Source organism: Alosa pseudoharengus, unplaced genomic scaffold (assembly GCF_046254945.1).
Source record: "Alosa pseudoharengus isolate Yale_2024_CS ecotype anadromous, Long Island Sound unplaced genomic scaffold, YU_APseudo_1.1 YU_APseudo_1.1_scf_17, whole genome shotgun sequence".
Lineage (NCBI taxonomy): Eukaryota > Metazoa > Chordata > Actinopteri > Clupeiformes > Clupeidae > Alosa > Alosa pseudoharengus.
The window spans coordinates 3,007,679-3,028,342 of record NW_027468640.1 but is presented as its reverse complement, the minus strand read 5'-3'; the positions used below and the strand labels follow the sequence as shown (position 1 = coordinate 3,028,342).

General features: G+C 42.6%; 1 protein-coding gene and 2 long non-coding RNA genes across 3 annotated transcripts in view; all 3 read left to right on the top strand.

The window, feature by feature from the left end:
• The first annotated feature begins 5,174 nt into the window (after nucleotides 1–5,174).
• LOC143127157 (uncharacterized) lies at nucleotides 5,175–6,597 on the top strand. The gene is made up of 3 exons (XR_012987524.1): nucleotides 5,175–5,336; nucleotides 6,098–6,269; nucleotides 6,525–6,597. It is a non-coding gene; the product is annotated as an uncharacterized LOC143127157 (long non-coding RNA).
• Nucleotide 6,598: 1 nt separating this feature from the next.
• On the top strand, nucleotides 6,599–7,920 carry LOC143127156 (uncharacterized). Its single transcript, XR_012987523.1, has 5 exons — nucleotides 6,599–6,611; nucleotides 6,846–7,002; nucleotides 7,110–7,305; nucleotides 7,619–7,692; nucleotides 7,811–7,920. It is a non-coding gene; the product is annotated as an uncharacterized LOC143127156 (long non-coding RNA).
• Nucleotides 7,921–10,353: 2,433 nt separating this feature from the next.
• LOC143127154 (uncharacterized) overlaps nucleotides 10,354–20,664 on the top strand; it is a 62,788-nt gene continuing 52,477 nt past the window's right edge. Inside the window, exons 1-2 of the mRNA XM_076288465.1 lie at nucleotides 10,354–10,567; nucleotides 19,658–19,754. Coding sequence (XP_076144580.1) covers nucleotides 19,705–19,754 — 50 coding nt within the window. The 5' untranslated portion in view covers nucleotides 10,354–10,567; nucleotides 19,658–19,704. The remainder of the gene's footprint in view (nucleotides 10,568–19,657; nucleotides 19,755–20,664) is intronic.

Here is a 20,664-nt window from a genome sequence, read left to right as displayed (position 1 = left end):
TTCGTAGCGTCTGGGCGGCTTCCTTGTGCGGCCCGGCTGTGCAAGTCGGGGCAGCGACGGCAACGATGCATCCGGGGTGACGCCTGTCGGAACAGGGTGAGCTTGGTCCCTGAGATCAGTGGTTGACCCATCAGATGGCGCCGGGGGGGAGGTGTCCAAAGCCGTGTCATGGGGCCCATCTGCTGCTTGTGGGATGATTCCCTGGGGCATCACTGGCTCCAGGTGGACAGGCGGGGGCTGGTGTGCCAAGGTCATGGGAGATGGCAACAGCACAGCCGGCCACTGCTGGTCGTATGGGGTAGCCGGCGTGTAGCCGCGAAGGAATCGTCGGTTACGCAAAGTCAAGCGTCCCGACCCGTCAACCTTAATCCGATACTGATCATGACCTAGCGACTCCACTACCACCCCGGACCTGTCCCACTTGTGTGGACTTGGGCCCTGCTGATTCTGGAGGAATACTTTCTCACCAAGTGCCAATGGGCGGAGTGGTCTTGAGTGAGCCCTCAAAGACTCAGTGGTGCGGGATATCCGGGTCCGAAGGGCATCCTCCTTCGCCGCCCATGCTTGGCGCCAGAGCGGCCGGATGTGAGGGTTCGAGAATTTTTCTAGTCTGTTGACGAACAGAAACGAATCTCGAAGGGGACGGCCAAATATAATCTGTGCCGGTGAGAGGTTGCAGTCGGAGTCAGGTGTGTTGCGCAACTGTAACATGGCACGCAAAAAGCGGTCATGATCAAGACCGCCAGTTGGGCCAGTGTTGGACATCAGAAGGCGCTTAGCAGTCTTCACTGCAACTTCCGCTCTCCCATTCGATTGTGGGAAACCGACAGAGGACACGCGATGACTGACGTGCCATAGGCGGAGGAAGTCCTCAGTATGGCTAGCTTTGAACTCTGGACCACCGTCGCTTGAAAGCACCTCTGGCACGCCAAAGGTGGCGAAGAACGTGCGGAGGTGGCGAACCAAGCCAGCTGAGCCCCCTAGATCGGAGCCTGCTGTGGAGCTTAGGACCTCCACCCAGCCCGAGAGTCGATCCCCGATAACTAGGTAGTGGCGGCCTCCGTAATCAAAGAAGTCAGCAAACACCGCCTCGAATGGGGTGGACGGTGGTGAGGATGGTAGGGGGGGTGTGGCTGCCTGTGATGGAGCATTGCGGTTACATTCTGAACATCCGTACCTGGTGGCTCGGATGTCCTTCGACATTCCTGGCCAGTACACTATGGCACGGGCCCGCTGCTCCATCGCAGAGGTTCCTTGGTGGGCGGCATGGAGGTGCCGAAGGATTCTGTCACGAAGGGACGGCGGAACTACGACACGATCACGATACAGGAGCACGCCATCTAGTGCATAGATGGACTCACAGACTGGAGACAGACTCGCCAGGACAGGGTCATTGACGTCCACCCTACCCTCGTGCTCGATCAGGTACAGAAGGTGGCCAAGGCATGTGTCAGCTGCCGTCTCTCGTGCGAGAAGGGACCATGATATGGCTCCAAGTTCTTGTGCATTGTCACGGATGGACGCCATAAGTGCTGATTCTACAGCGTCAGGTATGCTTGGCGATCCCAGTGAGAGGCCGTTTGCAGAGCCCGAGATGGAGGGGTGTCTTGAAGTAGCATCAGCGGCATGGTTGCTAACGCCAGGCAGGTACACAATGTCAAAGCGCCAGGGGAGGGTACGCTGCTTGAGTCTGAACAGGCGTGAGTTTGTAATCTCATCTAGCGTCCGGTCACCAAAGATCTTGACAAGGGGTTTATGGTCAGTGACCACAACGAGGTTGTCACATCCTTGTGTGAAATAGCGCGTTTGCTCCAGGCCCCAGGCCACTGCCAGGGCCTCTCCTTCGACGGCCGCATAGCGTTGCTCCGCCGAGGATAGGAACCGTGAACCGGCGAGGGTGATCCTCCATCCTCCAGAGCAGCAGTCCGGTATGCCTGAAGTGCAGCTACAATGTTGCTGGAGCAGGAAGTAGCCAATACCACGCCTGGACCAGTCAGGGCGGAGGCAGGTGCGCTTCCGCATATCGTAGATCTCCACGCCCTCACGGATGGCTCTGATTATGGCTCGCTTGGACGTTTGGAAGGCTTCCTCCAGCTCAGAGGACCATGAAAATTTGCAGCGTGGGCTGAGGAATGGCTTGAATGGCGCCATAGTGTCACGCAACTGGGCATAGTTCGCCACCTGGTTGACAAGGCCGAACCAGCTTCTGATATCTGTCGTGGAGTCTGGGGTGGGGAAGTCTCGGATGGCGTCCAAGTACTTCGGGAGAGGTTCTATGGTAATGTCCGACACCCTGAACCCAGCAAAATCTACACTCCTTTCCGCAAATTGAAACTTATCTGGGTTTAACACAATGCCTGACCGGCCGACATGTGTCAGGAAGTCGATGGTCCTCCACCAGTGTTGTACCAGGTCGGTGTCATAGTGGATAGTGTCATCCACACAACGTTCTTTGCGCTCGAAGTCTGAGAGGACAGCGTCGAAACGGCGGTTGTAGCCATCCCCGGATGATAGGAAGCCCTGTGGCGCCCTGGTGTAGCGCCAGCGGCCAAAGGGCGTGATAAAGGTGGTAAGATGACGATCCGAATCACGCAGGGGCACACTATGGTAGCCGTTCCAGGCGTCTGTGACGGTTTTCCAGGTGTCCTTCGGGATGCGACGTGCGAGGTGGAATGGGGACTCAGTGGCGAAGGTTTCACGTTGGCAGAATTTGTTGAGAGGAGAGAGGTCAACGGTCCTGCGGGGGGAGCCGTCATGCTTCCGAGTGACCACCATGCGATGGCACCATGTCACTGGTTCACCGTATGGCACACGTTCAATGACTCCAAGGGCCTCGTCCCGAAGGAGGTCATCGTGGACCCTTTGCTGCCAATGCAGAGGCACAACGGCCGCAGTGTGGCATGCCCTTGGCGTGGCAGCTGGGTCCATGTGCATTTCAATGGGTGGCCCCTCCATGCAAGGCAAAGCTCGATGAGGGCAAGTGTTGAATGTAGATGAGGCATATCTCTTGAGCAGCCAATCTTTCATCCGACCGTTGTTCTCCGGTGTGCAGGGGAACGGTAATGCCTGAGGCCGTGGTGGAGGGACTGTACGCTGGGGGCATGAGCACTGAGTGTCATGGGGATTAGTTTGGTTTTTGCAGCCACCATTGGTGGACCTCATTGAATTCACAGACAAAGGCTTGTCCGGTGTGTCTCGGGTGCCAGGGCCATGCCCACTGGGCCCTCCTCCACTGTTACCGGATGGGAAGTCCTTAGGTAGGAGGCCGAGGTCAAGCAATGACTCATAGGAGAGGTACATCGCCCGAACTGAGCTGCTCACGTACACCATTGAGCGGCAGGACGCCACACCTTTGTCGCTGGGTGCTGTCGAGAGCTTAGCGAAGAAAGCTCCCTCAATGACTATGGGGGAACGATTGGCGGCCGACAGGCTGAGATTGACGGGACGCAGGTCGGCATGTGAGAATCCGCAGGCGAGGAACTCCTCCAGAGACCACAGATCAGATTGTGCGCCAGTGTCTGCAACAGCGGATATGGTCACCTCATCGTCCGAGCCTTGGTTGCTGATGCTGTCCCTAGGCCCGACTGACCTGTCAACCGAGATGGTGATTAAGACTCGGGGGTGGTCTTTTAGCTTGGCCCGTCTCCATTCACCCCTGGAAAAAATGTGGTGCTCAAGCCTGATGGGTGTGGGATTATTGACAGTGCCGTGTGTAATCTGAGCGTGGCGACGGCCCCCGCAGCGTCGGCCAAGGCGTGCTCTGAATTGAACCACTGAAATCTGGGAGATCGGCTCTGACTCCAGGGCAGCCTGCTGACTGTTGATTAATGGCTGTCGCCGCCGCTTCTGTCGGCGGGCCCTGTAGCAATCGATGCAAATCTGGTGAGGCTTGGTATTCCATCCGCGAGAACCCTCTGTGAAGACCTTAAAGGTGCTTTTACAGTCCGGGCATGAGGCTTGTTTAGCCCTGTCCGCTGGGGCAGGGGCTGGGGTCGGGGCGGGGCTCGTCTGTGGGTTTTTCTTTAGGCGCTGGAATGATGACATAGCTGACAGAGTGGATGAAGGAAAAGCATTGCGGGCCATTTCCTTGTTTTCAACGACTGCAATTACATCGTTTATTGCTTTTGTCAGAATGTCAGGTATCCCCAGTGTTTCACGCCGTATGTCTGAATCATAAATACCGTTAAGTAGAACATCACGGATAATGTGGTCGGTATAGTCCACATCCTTGCCACACTCGCATACTGCGCTGTAGGCGCATGTCTCCGCTTTTCCTCGCACTCTAGCAGTGAAGGCACGGAATGCTTCATCACGTTCCTGGTGTAACTGAAGCAGCTCGGTGCGCAGGACACATGTGGCAACTGGGATGACAGCTAGTGAACGCATGGCAGTGGTCAGATCCACTAGGGGTCCGGACGCAATTTTGGGATTGGCTTTCAACAGGCTGTCTCCAAGTTCAGGTCCAGCGCACTGAAATAACTGGAAAGGGGCCTGGGCCGCTCCTATGCCTGAGCCGGTGCGAAAGACATCCCAGCGGCGGATGAACACATTCCATTCCTCTACCGTTACACCAACGTCGACTTTAGGCCGATCAAGTTTTGGGCCCTGTGGGGTTGGGGCTTGGGACGGCGGGTTCTGATGGACAAGTCCGTGATTTGTCAACAGAGCAATGGCGAGTGCTTCAGACACATCTCCGGTTTTGAAAGCGCAGCCAGGAACAGAACATTCAACGACAACCATGGCTTCTTCATGAAGAAATACACTCCTCGATGTCAAATTACTTGTTTAATGACAAAGATGAAGAAGCCCTGCAGCAATACACAAAATAGCAACATAAGCTACAATCAGTAATTCCTACATGCACATGTCTAACATAAATCTCAGTAGGAACTTAACCAACCTTGACAGCAACAAAACAGTAATAAAGAATGACAGTGGACTTACATGAATTATGTTCACAGCTTAATATTCAACCTCTGTAACAGGAACGTCTGTAATGCTGGCAACAACAATATGGCCGACTCTTAACTGAGCTGGTAAGGTAAGCTGTCTTAATGAGATACTACCCCCTAGTGGCCAGTGGTAAACTCTGCAGTCAGCGGTCATCAGTCAACGCAACGGACAGTGCTGCGTACTGCAGGCGCCGTAGCGTCGGCACGGGCGTCAGTGTTTGGAGTGTTCCATAAAGATTTTAACGGTCGGTGCCGTGGGTCGGGCTGAGCTGAGGCAGGGAATCTGAATGATGTCTCTTGCTGCGCTGACAACCGAAGACCTTCTGCAGCAACTTTCTAAAGGTGGATTGGACGTAACCGTAAATGAGAGAAAAAAATTCATAGGTGACTAAAGTAGCTTTTTTAATAATTGTCAATAGCGTTAAACTTTTAACAGGACTTCGTGTGGTATAATATCTATCTAGCTAACGTTACTAGATGGAACCTAGAAGCTAGGACGAGCTGCTAAGGTCTCTTAGCTCCCTGTCAATCTGATTTATGCATGCATTAAGTAACATTACTTAGTGCTTTGGTGACATTTTAGCGGATTTGGGATCATGTCAAGTGTTAATTTAAGCCAATGTTAGAGCTAGCTAGTTGGCTAGGTAATCAGTCGTGGTCAATGGTAGAAAAGTTATAGCTAACTTGGGAAGCTATAGCGCTACATTGGCTACCAGACTGGTTAGCTAGCTGACGCCACATGCTTTTGGTAGAATTAACGTCAACTTCCCAGGCTTTATGTAACGTTAGTTTCCTGTTTTGGCTCTGAGAAAGATGTTGAAATAACTGCTATACAATACAAACGGTAACACAATGGCAATATAGCTGCTAATATTGTTTAGTTAAACATCAGTCATACATTGAGAACTTATGATTGCATTTGTATAACTTAGTGTTGGTAGCATCAAGGCCGTTTCAGTTCATCAGTTAGCCAGCCACGTGGTTGGTGAAGGCTAGCGCTGACCTTGCTGACTTGATGGTTTAAGGTCAATGGTGAATTAATGGTAATTTTTCACAGGTTAGTTTAGGTTCTGTTTGTGCAAGGGATGTGAGTTTGTAGTGTCTAACTAGTTATATTAAATGCTGTTTTGTTTTTTCTTTTTCAGAATATGAAGTGGATGGGGAAACTGTTAATGGTGGCCTGACGAACCTTATGATTTCCCAGCTCTTTGAGGGGTTCTTCAAAAAGCAAGTAGCAGTAAAGTTCATCAACCTGATCTCTCAGCCGAAAACAGAAATTTGCGATGTTGCAGCTCCTGCTTCAATGTCTGAATCAAGGTGGGTTTTTAACTTTTTTATCTTTGGATTCTTTGCAACAGACTGGAATTTAATAAACATATTAACTGTAGAGAGCAATAATTGTGTCTAACTATGGTGTGGTGTATTTACAAGCCTTGCACATGCAAAATGGTGCCCTTTTTTGCTGTAAACACCCTTTGTTTCATTGGTTTTGTTTGAATGCAGGTATTTGGATGTATGCAGTATGATCTAATAACTTTGTGCAATTGTAAACATTTTAAATGAATTTGTTAGGTATCCTTCCGGTGAAGATTATGTGAAGGCTGCCAAGGCACTTGTTGCCAAATACCCTTTCTTGAAGGACGTGTGGGGAATGGATATGTAAGTGTTTGACATTGAAGTGCTTTAGGAATGCTTTCAATATATTCTGATGTTTTCTGTTACTATTCAATAGTCTGTTGTCACTGTGCTACTAATGAAATGATATGTTTATGTTTACGGTATATATATATATATATATATATATATATATATATATATATATATATACTTGCAACAAAATATCATCTTGTCATGCAATGTAAAGTAACCCTTGACAATCATTGTTTTGCATAGCATACGTTGCACATGTCATTAAAAAGGAAGTTCAAAACTGAACGATCACCTCTTGGATGAAGAACAGGTCAAACAGTTCAAAGCGAAATTTGGTCATCGCAAGGGCAAGTCCAAACAGACACCAAGCCAGATAACATGTGAAAGAAGATGCGAAATGGTAGGCCTCCTGTGGTACAACAGTATTTGCAGCAGTGGTAGGACTCTAGGTTATAGAGCATCCCAGTAATGTGTGTGTTTGTGTGTTTGTGAACTTGTACACAATAGGATCATGAGTCTGAAGGTCCTGTTGGCGAAGATGCAGTCTCAAATGATGCCCATGTAAAAGTCTCAACCAGATAGTGCCATTGTGGAGGAAAAAATGAGGCGCACATTTCTCTGGAGAAGATGCGAGTTGCTACAGGGTGGAATGTCAGCTGTTGAAGCCGCCAACAAGTATCCCTTCCTGAAAACACCTTTTGGGGTATGTTTGAAATAGTTTGGTCCTTCATACACTGTGCCCTATAACAACTCTTTTGTAGTTCACTTTAGAAGTGTTAAATATCTGAAAAGGAAAAGACCAAAAAGAGTAAATAACATATAAGGAATGCATTAATAGTAATATTTGAAAAAGATCGAAAATTGAATCGAATCGTGACTTTAAAATCGAAAATTACATCGAATCGAGGATTTGGAGAATCGTGACACCCCTAAAAGTAACCTCTTGTCATATTGTGTGATATGTTTGCCATTGTTAATCCATTGTATTTATACCTCTTCTCGTTTGTAAAACCTAGAATTCTGAGCTGCCTTGGTGCTCTTACCAACCATCTTCAGAGAAAAACTTGAGCACTACATTTCACTGAATGATGTAAGTTTTACCATTCATCTTCATTTCCGAACTTTCAGTTGTACAAAGTTAATATGAAATTCCAAAAGGAGAACATTTTCTTTACTCATTTTAGTTGTGTTGTGTTTTGTCTGTTTAGGGAGATCCAGCTACACCTTATCCGACTGCAGATGCCTGGCACATCAAACTGGAGACAGGTTTTCAGCGAGCGGCGACTCCCTGCAACTATCAAGGTGGATGGAACGGAAGTCTGCACTCTCTCTCTCTCTCTCTCTATACACTCTCTCTCTCTATACTCTCTCGCTCTATACACTCTCTCTATACTCTCTCTCTCTCCACTCTCTCTATACACTCTCTCTCTCCACTCTCTCTATACACTCTCTCTCTCCACTCTCTCTATACACTCTCTCTCTCTCCACTCTCTCCACTCTCTCTATACACACTCTCTCTCTCTCCACTCTCTCTATACACTCTCTCTCTCCACTCTCTCTCTCCACACTCTCCTCTCTCTCTCTCTCTACTCTCTTTCCTCTCTCTGTACACACACTCTCTCTCTCTTTCTTTCTTTCTCTCTCTCTCTCTCTCCCCACACACACACACCAGCCCTACTGTATCAAACAAAATTAAACTTGTTGTAAGTAAACTTGCAAAATGTATGTCTTAATGTCGTAAGTGGCCAGAATGCATCTGATTTAAAAAAAAAAAAAAAAGCTCTCTGTCTGTACCCTGTGATGAAATCAGAGTTACTGTTTTGTATTTTTATACAATAAATCTGTTTTTTTTAAAGAAAGTGTTGTTTTTATTATTTATTTACAGTATGTCCAGTAAGGGAACCTATAAGTACCTTTAAAGGTACAAATCCACTTGTCTAAGGGAACTTATAGGTACCTTTAAAGGTACAAATGGACTTGTCTCTGTGGTGGTACCTTAATGGTACAAATACTGTACCCTCAATGATGATACAAACCTGTACCATAGAGAAAAGGTACAAAATAGTTCCTGAAGGTACAGATGGGACCATTGAAGGTACAAAACATGAGGGTACAAATATGTGCCCCTTTTGTAAGGTACTGCTCTGTACCCTCTAAAGGTACTGCCACAGAGACAAGCGTTTGTACCTTTTAAGGTACTGAGCGGTACCATTTTTTCCGAGAGTGTACACATACACATACACACACACACACACAGCGGGCTCAGCACACAGCAGAGTGGAGCACCAGTGGGGTACATGGTGTGTGTGTGTGTGTCGTGTGTGTGTGTGTGTGTAGTGGGGCTCTTCCATGCATAATGCTCCCCCCCCCCCCCATCACGTCCTATATGTTAGGGATCTCACCCTGCAGCATGAAGCTCTCCACTGGTAGATGACCACACACACATATACACACACACGTACACACACACACTCACACACACACCGAACCACCCAACAGCCTATTTGTGATTGGTGAGAAAGTCCAGGATCCAAGAACAAGTGGATGGGGGGGGGCAAGATGGTGCAGTTGTTGATGTAGTAGGTGAGGGATGATTGTACTGAAGGCTGAACTGGAGTCAGTAAACAGCATCCTCACATAAGTCACACGGTGTCCCTGGTGTCCCAGAGCAGTGTGCAGGGTGATGGAGATGGAGCGTCTTCTGTTCATCTGTTGGACCCATATGCTCATATACTCATGTGGCTCCATTCTCAGTTTCATTTCATGATGTGAAGCTGAGATCTGTCCTGCAACTCCTTTTAGACATAGATAGATAGAGATAGATACAGTGATGGCAAAAGTATTGGCACCCATGCTAAAGTTGACTGAAAAGAGGAATATAAAATCATCTTTTGGAAATTGATCGATAGATGGATAGATAGATAGATGATCTGACCACTAGAGCCCTGGGGCTTAAAGTGTGATCTGACCACTAGGGCAGTGGGGCTTCAAGTGTGATCTGACCACTAGAATCCCCTGGGCCATCTCCCCTGCATACATTTCGTTTGCCATCTGGGCCTGTTGATATATGCAGCGCAGCATAAAACAAGAGCTTCTCAGAGGGTACCCTAAAGTGCCTGTGTACAACTGAGGCATTGGCTGGCACATCACATAAACTGTGTCATAATAAGGCCAGCGGTGACTTGGACATTGTGGACCAGTCTTTCCTTCCCCTCCCCATCATTGGGATGTGGCTCTGCAGCGGTGACTTGGACATTGTGGACCAGTCTTTCTTTCCCCTCCCCATCGTTGGGATGTGGCCACTACAACACTCAGAATGCTTTCTTAGTTGTTCAGCCAGTGAAATAATAAGTTATTTAAAACATGTTAAACATCTCATTTTGCGTCAGGTATATAAACCATTTTGAGGCAGAAAGCACAGACAGATTCCATGCTTTAATGTAAAATATGCAGAGACTATTTTCAATGTTCTTTTTCAGAAAAAAGGGTGGTCATGTATGCTCCAAAATACACAAAAAGACCTTTAACCAATTAACCGCTCCATACTGCTATGTTGAATCACTGCAGCACCTCCAGAATATGTTGGTAGCCTATGTAAATTATTTTGTAGACTGCATACCTTGAGAAATCTATGAAGTCTGTGGAGAAGCCTCCACTGTGCATATAAATCCTGAGAACAACAGCTCCATCTTCTGGTGACAAAATAACATGCGTGCGAGAGAGGAATAGAGATTTAGAAGTGAAAGTAAAAACAACAATGCGATCGGAATACCAGAAGGAAGACGAAGGAGGAGAAACACTTAACAAGTAAAGCCTTTAATATAGCCTAGGTTATGAAAAATAGTCATTACCAGTTTCTCTGCGAAGTTAGGCTGATAACGGACCTAAAACATGTAGGTAACATGTTCTTTTTCTCGGGAAATGGAAATGGGTGTCTCTTTATTTCCAATGGCGCAGAACTAAAGGTGGGTGTTGAGCTGATTGATCTTCTATGGATAAATCATTAGCAGTGTTGCATGAACGCGTTTAAAAAGAGTGCATTGGATAAATGAACTGGGACTGAACATTTACAACGTTTGTGTTTCATGACCTTGGCGTGGCTTGTGTGCGTTCCACAGCAGCCCGTTGTTTGCATACAAGGAAACCATTTAGCGCACAGGTGCACAGGCAGGCCTAGCCTCCATTTTAGGCTGAATAGGCCCACAGGTCCATTGTACAGAAGATTAAGGTTATGCAAACATACTGCCCCCGTTTTCCTGACATTTGGTGCTAAAGTGGGCCTGATATTATGGATGGATTTATTTTTTTGCTAGCGTTCCCAGGTGCGTCGTAAGAGACCTCTGAAGTTCGCCTACAAAAAAAGCTGCCATCTTTGAGATTCGATTTTTCCTAGCCTATGGGAAAATATATGGGGATTTTGTATTATCGCACCTGTTAAACTCTCGCAGGGATGAAAAAGTCTGAAATGCAGACGTTTTCCTGAACACACCTTTATCCTCTGCCTTTGAGTGGATACTGTGTCTCCGGTACGTGAAGGCCTATGGCAAGCGATTTTATCATTTACCCGCTAAATTTGACTATCTGGAATTAACATTGTAGATATCAACAACGTCTTTCTGACTAGTCGCAATTACATTTTGGATAGTTGGAATTGTCATTCAAGATATCTGTAACGTAATTGTGACTAGTCGAAACGTCAGATAGAGATATCTGTAATTTAGTTTTGACTAGGCAAAACTGAATTACAGATATCTGTCCTCACGTCATTGAAAACAACATTCAACTCGTCACACATCTTAAATGGCAATTGCAGATATCTTTAATTCAGTTTTGACTAGGCAGAATGAAAGGTGAAGATATCTCAAACGTCATTATGACTAGTGCAAATTATTGTGCAAGACGTTGCTCTTTAGTTCCGTAGCAGAGCCCGTCTAGATTTCTAGGCTAGCCCATCTACTTAGACATTGTCAGCTAATTTCCCCTCCCCAACATAATCGAAGAAATTTCCTTATTTCTATGAATGGAAGAAGAATAAGCAGGCTGTAATGTCGTAGCCTACATTAATTAGTAGGCCTAGGCTACTAAATTCACCAGCACCAGCTACAGGAAATTCCTTTCATAATGGTGTTGGCTGTAATCGAAAAAATCAAAGCAACATTGAATCATCAATTCTTGCTGCCAGCTCCTGTCTTGCATAGGCTGCAGCATTAAAAAGACGATTAAAAACTCCTTCGCCCTCTGGCTGCTCTGACATGGTGCTAATTACAAAGTTAACAGTTAACAGGTGCTATGTGATTTGATGATTTGAACAACAACACGCTCTTCTCCCGCCTAAAGTGGGATGCGGGCCTAATTTGCATAGCAATACAGATATCTCTAACGTAATTTCGCATAGTCAAAACTCTAATTCAAGATATCTATAATTACATTTTGACTAGGCAGAATGAAAGTTATAGATATCTCCAATTTCAGATATCTCTGATCAAAAATCATTCAAGATATCGATAACTTGATAATAGATATCTACAATCAAATTATGACTATCCCTAACTCCAGTTTGAGATATCTACAACGTCATTTTGACTAGTCAAAATTCCATTTACAGATATCTACAATGTCATTTCGCCTAGTCAAAACTTAATTCAAGATATCTGAAAAGGAACATGTAGATATCTTGAATTGAAGTGAATTAAAGATATCTTCAACTGGAGTTATGACTAGTCAGAATCAAATTGTAGATATCTCTAACTGGAACTAGAAAAGCATTTCCTGAAGGAAATACAGTGCATGAAAATGCAAAAATATGATGAGTTCATATGGTTAAATTATTTGCTTGGTAGATAAGGTTTAATATAGTTGGAATGACTGAACAGTTAAATAGGTTAATAATTGAAATGGTTAAATTATTTAGGCAGATAGTTGACGATAACTAACAGTTAGAATGGCTCCAATGTTTGCTAGTAGTTATGCTAACTATGTTAATAAAGATAATAATGTTAACCAAGTTACTATGCTAACTAGCATGTTAACAATGTTAAAATGTTAACTATGCTAACCATATGACTTAGCTAACCTAGCTAATAATTTGTATTAGTTATGATAACTATGCTAATTAGCATGCTAACATGTTAATTATATTAACCATGTGACTTAGCTAACTTCGCTAATCATTTTTAGCAGTTTTGCAAAAAATGCTAACTAGCATGCTAACATGCTAGCATGCTAACTATGCTAACCATGTGACTTAGCTAACTTAGCTAATCATTTTTAGCAGTTTTATAAAAAATGCTAACTAGCATGCTAACATGTTAGCATGCTAACTATGCTAACCATGTGACTTAGCTAACTTAGCTAATCATTTTTAGCAGTTTTATAAAAAATGCTAACTAGCATGCTAACATGTTAGCATGCTAACTATGCTAACCATGTGACTTAGCTAACTTAGCTAATCATTTTTAGCAGTTTTGCAAAAAATGCTAACTAGCATGCTAACATGCTAGCATGCTAACTATGCTAACCATGTGACTTAGCTAACTTAGCTAATCATTTTTAGCAGTTTTGCTAAAAATGCTAACTAGCATGCTAACATGCTAGCATGCTAACATGCTAACTATGCTAACTAGCTACAGTGGGTAGGAGTCATAGTTGATGACAAGTAACAGTTACAATGGCTGAACAGTTAAAAAGTTCAGTAGTTTAAAGGGTTAAATTGTTTAACAGTGAAATATTGTAGTGAGGACTTTTATTTTGAAACAGTTTTTGGCAGAGGAAGCAGTTGAACAGGATGTGTAGTCTTAATAGGGCCAGTTTGTATGCTTAAAGCCTGAAACTGGCAGTTGATCCAGGTGGCCCGAACACCTGCCATAGGATTCTAATTGCTTAACGGCTGTATTGTGATGTCATAATCATAATGTTAAGTCAATGGGGAAATTTTGATTAGTTTTTAATTAATAGTTTAAAAAGTATAAAAGTTACAAAGATGAAAAATACATAGCACCCATGTCATAAGTAAGACCTACGCAACGCAGTTTGAATGAAGTTTCTACGTCAAACGGTTGAAGCTGTATTAAGCGCGTTAGAAGAAGAAGAAGAAGAAGAACTAGAAAAGCATTTCCTGAAGGAAATACAGTGCATGAAAATGCAAAAATATGATGAGTTCATATGGTTAAATTATTTGCTTGGTAGATAAGGTTTACTATAGTTGGAATGACTGAACAGTTAAATAGGTTGATAATTGAAATGGTTAAATTATTTAGGCAGATAGTTGACGATAACTAACAGTTGGAATGGCTCCAATGTTTGCTAGTAGTTATGCTAACTATGTTAAAGATAATAATGCTAACCAAGTAACTACGCTAACTAGCATGCTAACAATATTAAAATGTTAACTATGCTAACCATATGACTTAGTTAACCTAGCTAATAATTTGTATTAGTTATGATAACTATGCTAATTAGCATGCTAACATGCTAATTATGTTAACCATGTGACTTAGCTAACTTTGCTAATCATTTTTAGCAGTTTTATAAAAAATGCTAACTAGCATGCTAACATGTTAGCATGCTAACTATGCTAACCATGTGACTTAGCTAACTTAGCTAATCATTTTTAGCAGTTTTGCAAAAAATGCTAACTAGCATGCTAACATGTTAGCATGCTAACTATGCTAACCATGTGACTTAGCTAACTTAGCTAATCATTTTTAGCAGTTTTGTAAAAAATGCTAACTAGCATGTTAGCATGCTAACTATGCTAACCATGTGACTTAGCTAACTTAGCTAATTATTTTTAGCAGTTTTATAAAAAATGCTAACTAGCATGCTAACATGTTAGCATGCTAACTATGCTAACCATGTGACTTAGCTAACTTAGCTAATCATTTTTAGCAGTTTTGCAAAAAATGCTAACTAACATGCTAACATGCTAGCATGCTAACTATGCTAACCATGTGACTTAGCTAACTTAGCTAATCATTTTTAGCAGTTTTGCAAAAAATGCTAACTATCATGATAGCATGCTAACATGCTAACTATGCTAACCATGTGACTTAGCTAACTTAGCTAATCATTTTTAGCAGTTTTGCAAAAAATGCTAACTAGCATGCTAACATGCTAGCATGCTAACATGCTAGCATGCTAACTATGTTAACCATGCTAACTAGCTACAGTGGGTAGGAGTCATAGTTGATGACAAGTAACAGTTACAATGGCTGAACAGTTAAAAAGTTCAGTAGTTTAAAGGGTTAAATTGTTTAACAGTGAAATATTGTAGTGAGGACTTTTATTTTTAAACAGTTTTTGGCAGAGGAAGCAGTTGAACAGGATGTGTAGTCTTAATAGGGCCAGTTTGTATGCTTAAAGCCTGAAAGTGGCAGTTGAAACAGGTGGCCCGAACACCTGCCATAGGATTCTAATTGCTGTGATGTCATAAAGGGCAATGTTAAGTCAATGGGGAAATTTTGATAGTTTTTAATTAATAGTTTAAAAAGTATAAAAGTTACAAAGATGAAAAATACATAGCACTCTTGTCCTAAGTAAGACCTACGTAACAAAGTTTGAATGAAGTTTCTACGTTAAACGGTTGAAGCTGCATTAAACGCGTTAGAAGAAGAAGAATAAGAAGAACTAGAAAAGCATTTCCTGAAGGAAATACAGTGCATGAAAATGCAAAAATATGATGAGTTCATATGGTTAAATTATTTGCTTGGTAGATAAGGTTTACTATAGTTGGAATGACTGAACAGTTAAATAGGTTGATAATTTAAATGGTTAAATTATTTAGGCAGATAGTTGACGATAACTAACAGTTGGAATGGATCCAATGTTTGCTAGTAGTTATGCTAACTATGTTAAAGATAATAATGGTAACCAAGTAACTATGCTAACTAGCATGCTAACAATATTAAAATGTTAACTATGCTAACCATATGACTTAGCTAACCTAGCTAATAATTTTTATTAGTTATGATAACTATGCTAATTAACATGCTAACATGCTAATTATGTTAACCATGTGACTTAGCTAACTTCGCTTATCATTTTTAACAGTAATGCTAACTAGCATGCTAACATGTTAGCATGCTAACTATGCTAACCATGTGACTTAGCTAACTTAGCTAATCGTTTTTAACAGTTTTGCTAAAAATGCTAACTAGCATGCTAACTAGCATGCTAACATGCTAGCATGCTAACTATGCTAACCAAGTTACTTAGCTATCTTAGCTAACTAGCTACAGTGGGTAGGAGTCATAGTTGATGACAAGTAACAGTTACAATGGCTGAACAGATAAAAGTTCAGTAGTTTAAAGGGTTAAATTGTTTAACAGTGAAATATTGTAGTGAGGACTTTTATTTTGAAACAGTTTTTGGCAGAGGAAGCAGTTGAACAGGATGTGTAGTCTTAATAGGGCCAGTTTGCATGCTTAAAGCCTGAGACTGGCAGTTGATGCAGCTGGCCCGAACACCTGCCATAGGATTCTAATTGCTTAACGGCTCTATTGTGATGTCATCAGCCCATGTTAAGTCTATGGGGAAATTTTGAACAGTTTTTAATTAATAGTTTAAAAAGTATAAAAGTTACAAAGCTGAAAAATACAAAGCACCCATGTCCTAAGTAAGACCTACGTAACATAGTTTGAATGAAGTTTCTACGTTAAGCGGTTGAAGCTGCATTAATTGCGTTAGAAGAAGAAGAATAAGAAGCCTAGGAAGAACAGTACAGTGCATTTTCATGCACTGTAATAAGAAGAAGCCTTGGAAGAACAGTATAGTGCATTTTCATGCACTATAATAAGAAGAAGCCTTGGAAGAACAGTATAGTGCATTTTCATGCACTATAATAAGAAGCCTAGGAAGAACAGTACAGTGCATTTTCATGCACTGTAATTACAGATATCTACAATTCAATTGCAGATATCCGTAATTCACATAGTGGATATCTGCAACTGAATTGTAGATATCCGTAATGATAAACCCCATAGAAATGAATGGCAAATGTGGCGTCATTTGTCCTAGGAAGAATGTCTTTGTGGATATCTGAAATGACGATTATGGATAGGAAGAATTCAGTTGCGGATATCTAAAATGTTCGTTTTGACTAGGCAAAACTGAATTACAGATATCTGCAATACATATCCAGTCTAGCGGGAAAATGTTAAAATCGCTTGCCATAAAGGCCGCACACTTAGATTTTTGCTACCCCAGAGCGAACTTGCTATCTAACTAGCTTAATGACAAGTTGCATCGCACGTTAGCTCTAGGGTAGCAACTAGCAAACATCAAAGTGTGCCGCCTTCACGTACCGGAGATCACAGTATCCACTCGAAGGCAGAGGACAAAAGTGTGTAGAGCAAAACGTTTGCATTTCCGATTTCTTCGTCCCCGCGAGAATTTAACAGGTGTGATAATGTCAAATCCCCATGTTATTTTCACACAGGAAAAATCTCAAGATACCGGATCTCCTTATATGGGCAAAGATGGTAGCTTTTTTGTAGGCGAACTTCAGAGGTCTAGTGGCCGTTGGGTAAGTCCGTGCTCTCCAAGTGAATGCAGTTTATTAGTACTTTATTTATCATAGAAACGACCCATTTTGTTGTTCTGTTGTGTATGTGCAGGTTAGATTATATGAAACGTTATTGTCAAGGTAACTTTTGATGTGACTGCAGCATTGAAGCTATAGAAGTGGACAACCTTACCATGGGAATCCAGAGTTCTCGTGGGAGCACAATATTGGCCAAATAAGGAGGATCTAATATGGGCAAAGATGGCAGCTTTGGTTTCTTTTTGTAGGCAAACTTTAGAGGCCTACTAATGATGCATGTTACTTTTGCCCCTTGTATTGCGGGGAACCAATCACATCTGTGTATCTGATATAGGCGGGCCAGATGCGAGCTCAACAGATAACAGTTGTAGTGTTATCCAATTGCATCGAAGTCTGGAATCAGTCAGTAAACATTGGTAGTATAGTGTTATTATGACCGCCGCGCAGCGAAGCGGCGGTCATATAGGTTTAGTCAGATTTTTTTTTTTTCGCATGCCCAAATTTCCGTCAATGATTCCCGGGACACTGAAAGACCAGGGTACACGAAACTTGGTGGGCATGTAACCCCACATGGATAGCATGGAACCATCGTTTTTCGTTTTGATTTGTAGCCCCCCCGCTGGACTGCACCCCCCGAAAGGAGGGTAGGGCAGACACAGTTTTCTGTGAATATCTCGAGAACCGTAGGGTTTAGGAGGACCATTTTTTTTTGTATGTTGATCTCAAGAGGCCATGTCAACCCATTCCATAACCACTCATTTCATGTATAGCGCCACCTAGTTAAACACAAAAAAGTAAAAATTAGGTGTTGTAATTGAAGGTATCTGTGACCTAATATAGTCAAAACTGCACGAAATTGGAAGTGTAGGATCATTATGACACCCTCTGTATGCACGCCAAGTTTTGTGGAATTCCGTTCATGGGGGGTCACACAATAAATTAATTTATGTTACTATACACCAACTGGCCTGTAGGTGGCCGGAGACAGTTTTCTGTGAATATCTCGAGAACCGTAGGGCCTAGGAGGTCCACCTTTTTTATGTATGTTGGTCTTAAGGGGGCATGTCAACCCATCCCATTACCACTTATTTCATGTATAGCGCCACCTAGTTAAAAATTAAAAAGCAAAGAATTAGGTGTTTTCATCACAATATCTTTGGCTGACAAGGTCAAAACTGCACGAGATTAAAAGTGTAGGGTCATTATGACACCCTCCGAATGCATGCCAAGTTTTGTGTACTTTCGTTCATGGGGGGCTTTACAATAAAATAATTTATGTGTACATTTAGTGATATACACCAACAAGGATTCCCGGGACACTGAATGACCGGGGTACACAAAACTTGCTGGGCATGTACCCCCACATAATTAGCATGGAACCGTCATTTTTCGTTTTGATCTGTAGCCTCCCCGCTGGACTGGACCCCCCGAAAGGAGGGTAGGGCAGACACAGTTCTCTGTGAATATCTTGAGAACTGTAGGGCCTAGGATGACCATTTCTTTCTGTATGTTTGCCTCCAGGGGTCATGTTAACCCATTTCATGTGCACACATGTGCACAAACAGATACACACACACACACACACACACACATACATTCACAGTAATCATACGTATGACACATACTCACACAGTAGACATATGTACTCTTGCATGCACAGGCACATACGCAGGCACACACACAAGCACGCACACACACACACACACACACACATAACATAAACAATCAAGAATTTCTCAGAATTATGAACAGGTAAGATGGAGGTGGGGTTGTATAAAATGAATTTTACATGTGAAATCTATGAACTAATCATGTTTTGGTACTTGTTGTCTAGCAGATACCAGTGAGAATTGAGTGTGGATAATGCAATTTAGTGAGACAGTTAGAATCATATAGGCCTTTCAGCGTGATTTCTTTTTGTGGAAAAAATGTGCTGGACTGGGCGGCGGTCATATTTTGTACCGCTCTGAGATTTTCAAATGCATGCTTGGTACCACCCTCAAGTTGGAATTACATTATTCGTGGCAAGACCCTCAATCTTTCACATTTGGTTCTGGAATCTCCAGGCTATGACAACTCTGAATAGCCGAAAAATGCTTATTTTACTTTCTATGGAGAAAAACGAGCGGCTCGGAAAGCCGTTGGACCCAGAAAGAGATTTACTACCCCATCATCACTTAATAACCCAATTGTATTATATACAATAATGTTCTTGTTTACAATTTGTTTTGTATAAACAGCTACATAAAACAGCAACATTATTTAGCAAATATGTAGAACTGATTAAAAAGTTCTATGTATTGTCATGTAATGTCATATGCATGTAGTGAAAAACACACAGAATGCATTTGAAGTGGGATGTATTACCAAGATATGCATATAGCCTACAATAAATATATCTCTAAACTCTAGTATAAAGCATTCAAAGAGTTGTATGTTAGAAAGATGATGTAAAAGCAGCAGCAGCATTGTGGCAAATGTTAGTACATATTCTGATTCTTTGTTTTCATTGAAGCTCGTCATGATCAGATTCATCTGGGTGCTCTGAGGAGTGGCTGAAACATGGAAAAACAAGTCAACACAAAACAGGAAGACGGACAAAAGGGGCAAAGGTAGCTACTGAGCACATGATCTAAGCTATGTGTCTTGAAGAAGTCGCATATCTGTTCTGTGCTAACCATCTTTCCAATAGTTTAAAGGTGTTGCTATCCTCACATGTGAGATGAGTTGCTGTGTAACATCTACATCACATAGCTCCTTATTACAGCCGTGCGTTCAAGGGACTGTACATAGTTCTTCCACTTGGAAATAATAGCTTCTGTTTTAGTGACAGATATATCAATCATGACCATTATCACATTGCACAACAGAACAGATTAAAGCAGTGGTCCCCAAACTTTTTCTTCCGAGGGCCAGCTCACTATGCCTGGCTCTAAGAGAGGGCCAGAGACTCGGAGTATATCAGTAACCATAAATAGCTTAGTGCTGTGAACAACAGCAGTCTACCTTAGTTGAATATTCCATTACATTTAATCATAGGCTACTGCAATTTAATACCATTATTAGCTGTGTTTATATTGCCATCATGCCATATCAGTGTAAAATGTAGCTCAAATGAAATAATACTAATAAAAAGACTTTAACAGTCCCAAAAGTGTATTTTATCCAAAATGTGTGAACTCTGAACTCTGTGTATTTGCATACACAGCTCAAGTTGTGAACAAGCAATATCCTACAAATAATTTGAAGTTCTCAAACTATGAGAGTTTTATGAAATGCAGGCAAAAACATCTGAAATGACCACTTTCACTCACCTGATGAGAACTTGTGAATTTGTATGAACATTTGAACGAGTGAATAAAAAATAGAAATAATTATCCCACAAAGTCCCAGAAATATGACTTGACTTAGTTATTAAAAATTAATTGATACACTTCTAGAATACTTTGAGCACTAATGCAGGGGGCTCCCATGCTCCCATGCGGGCCAGATGCTATATACCGCGGAGATGTTTTGGGGGGC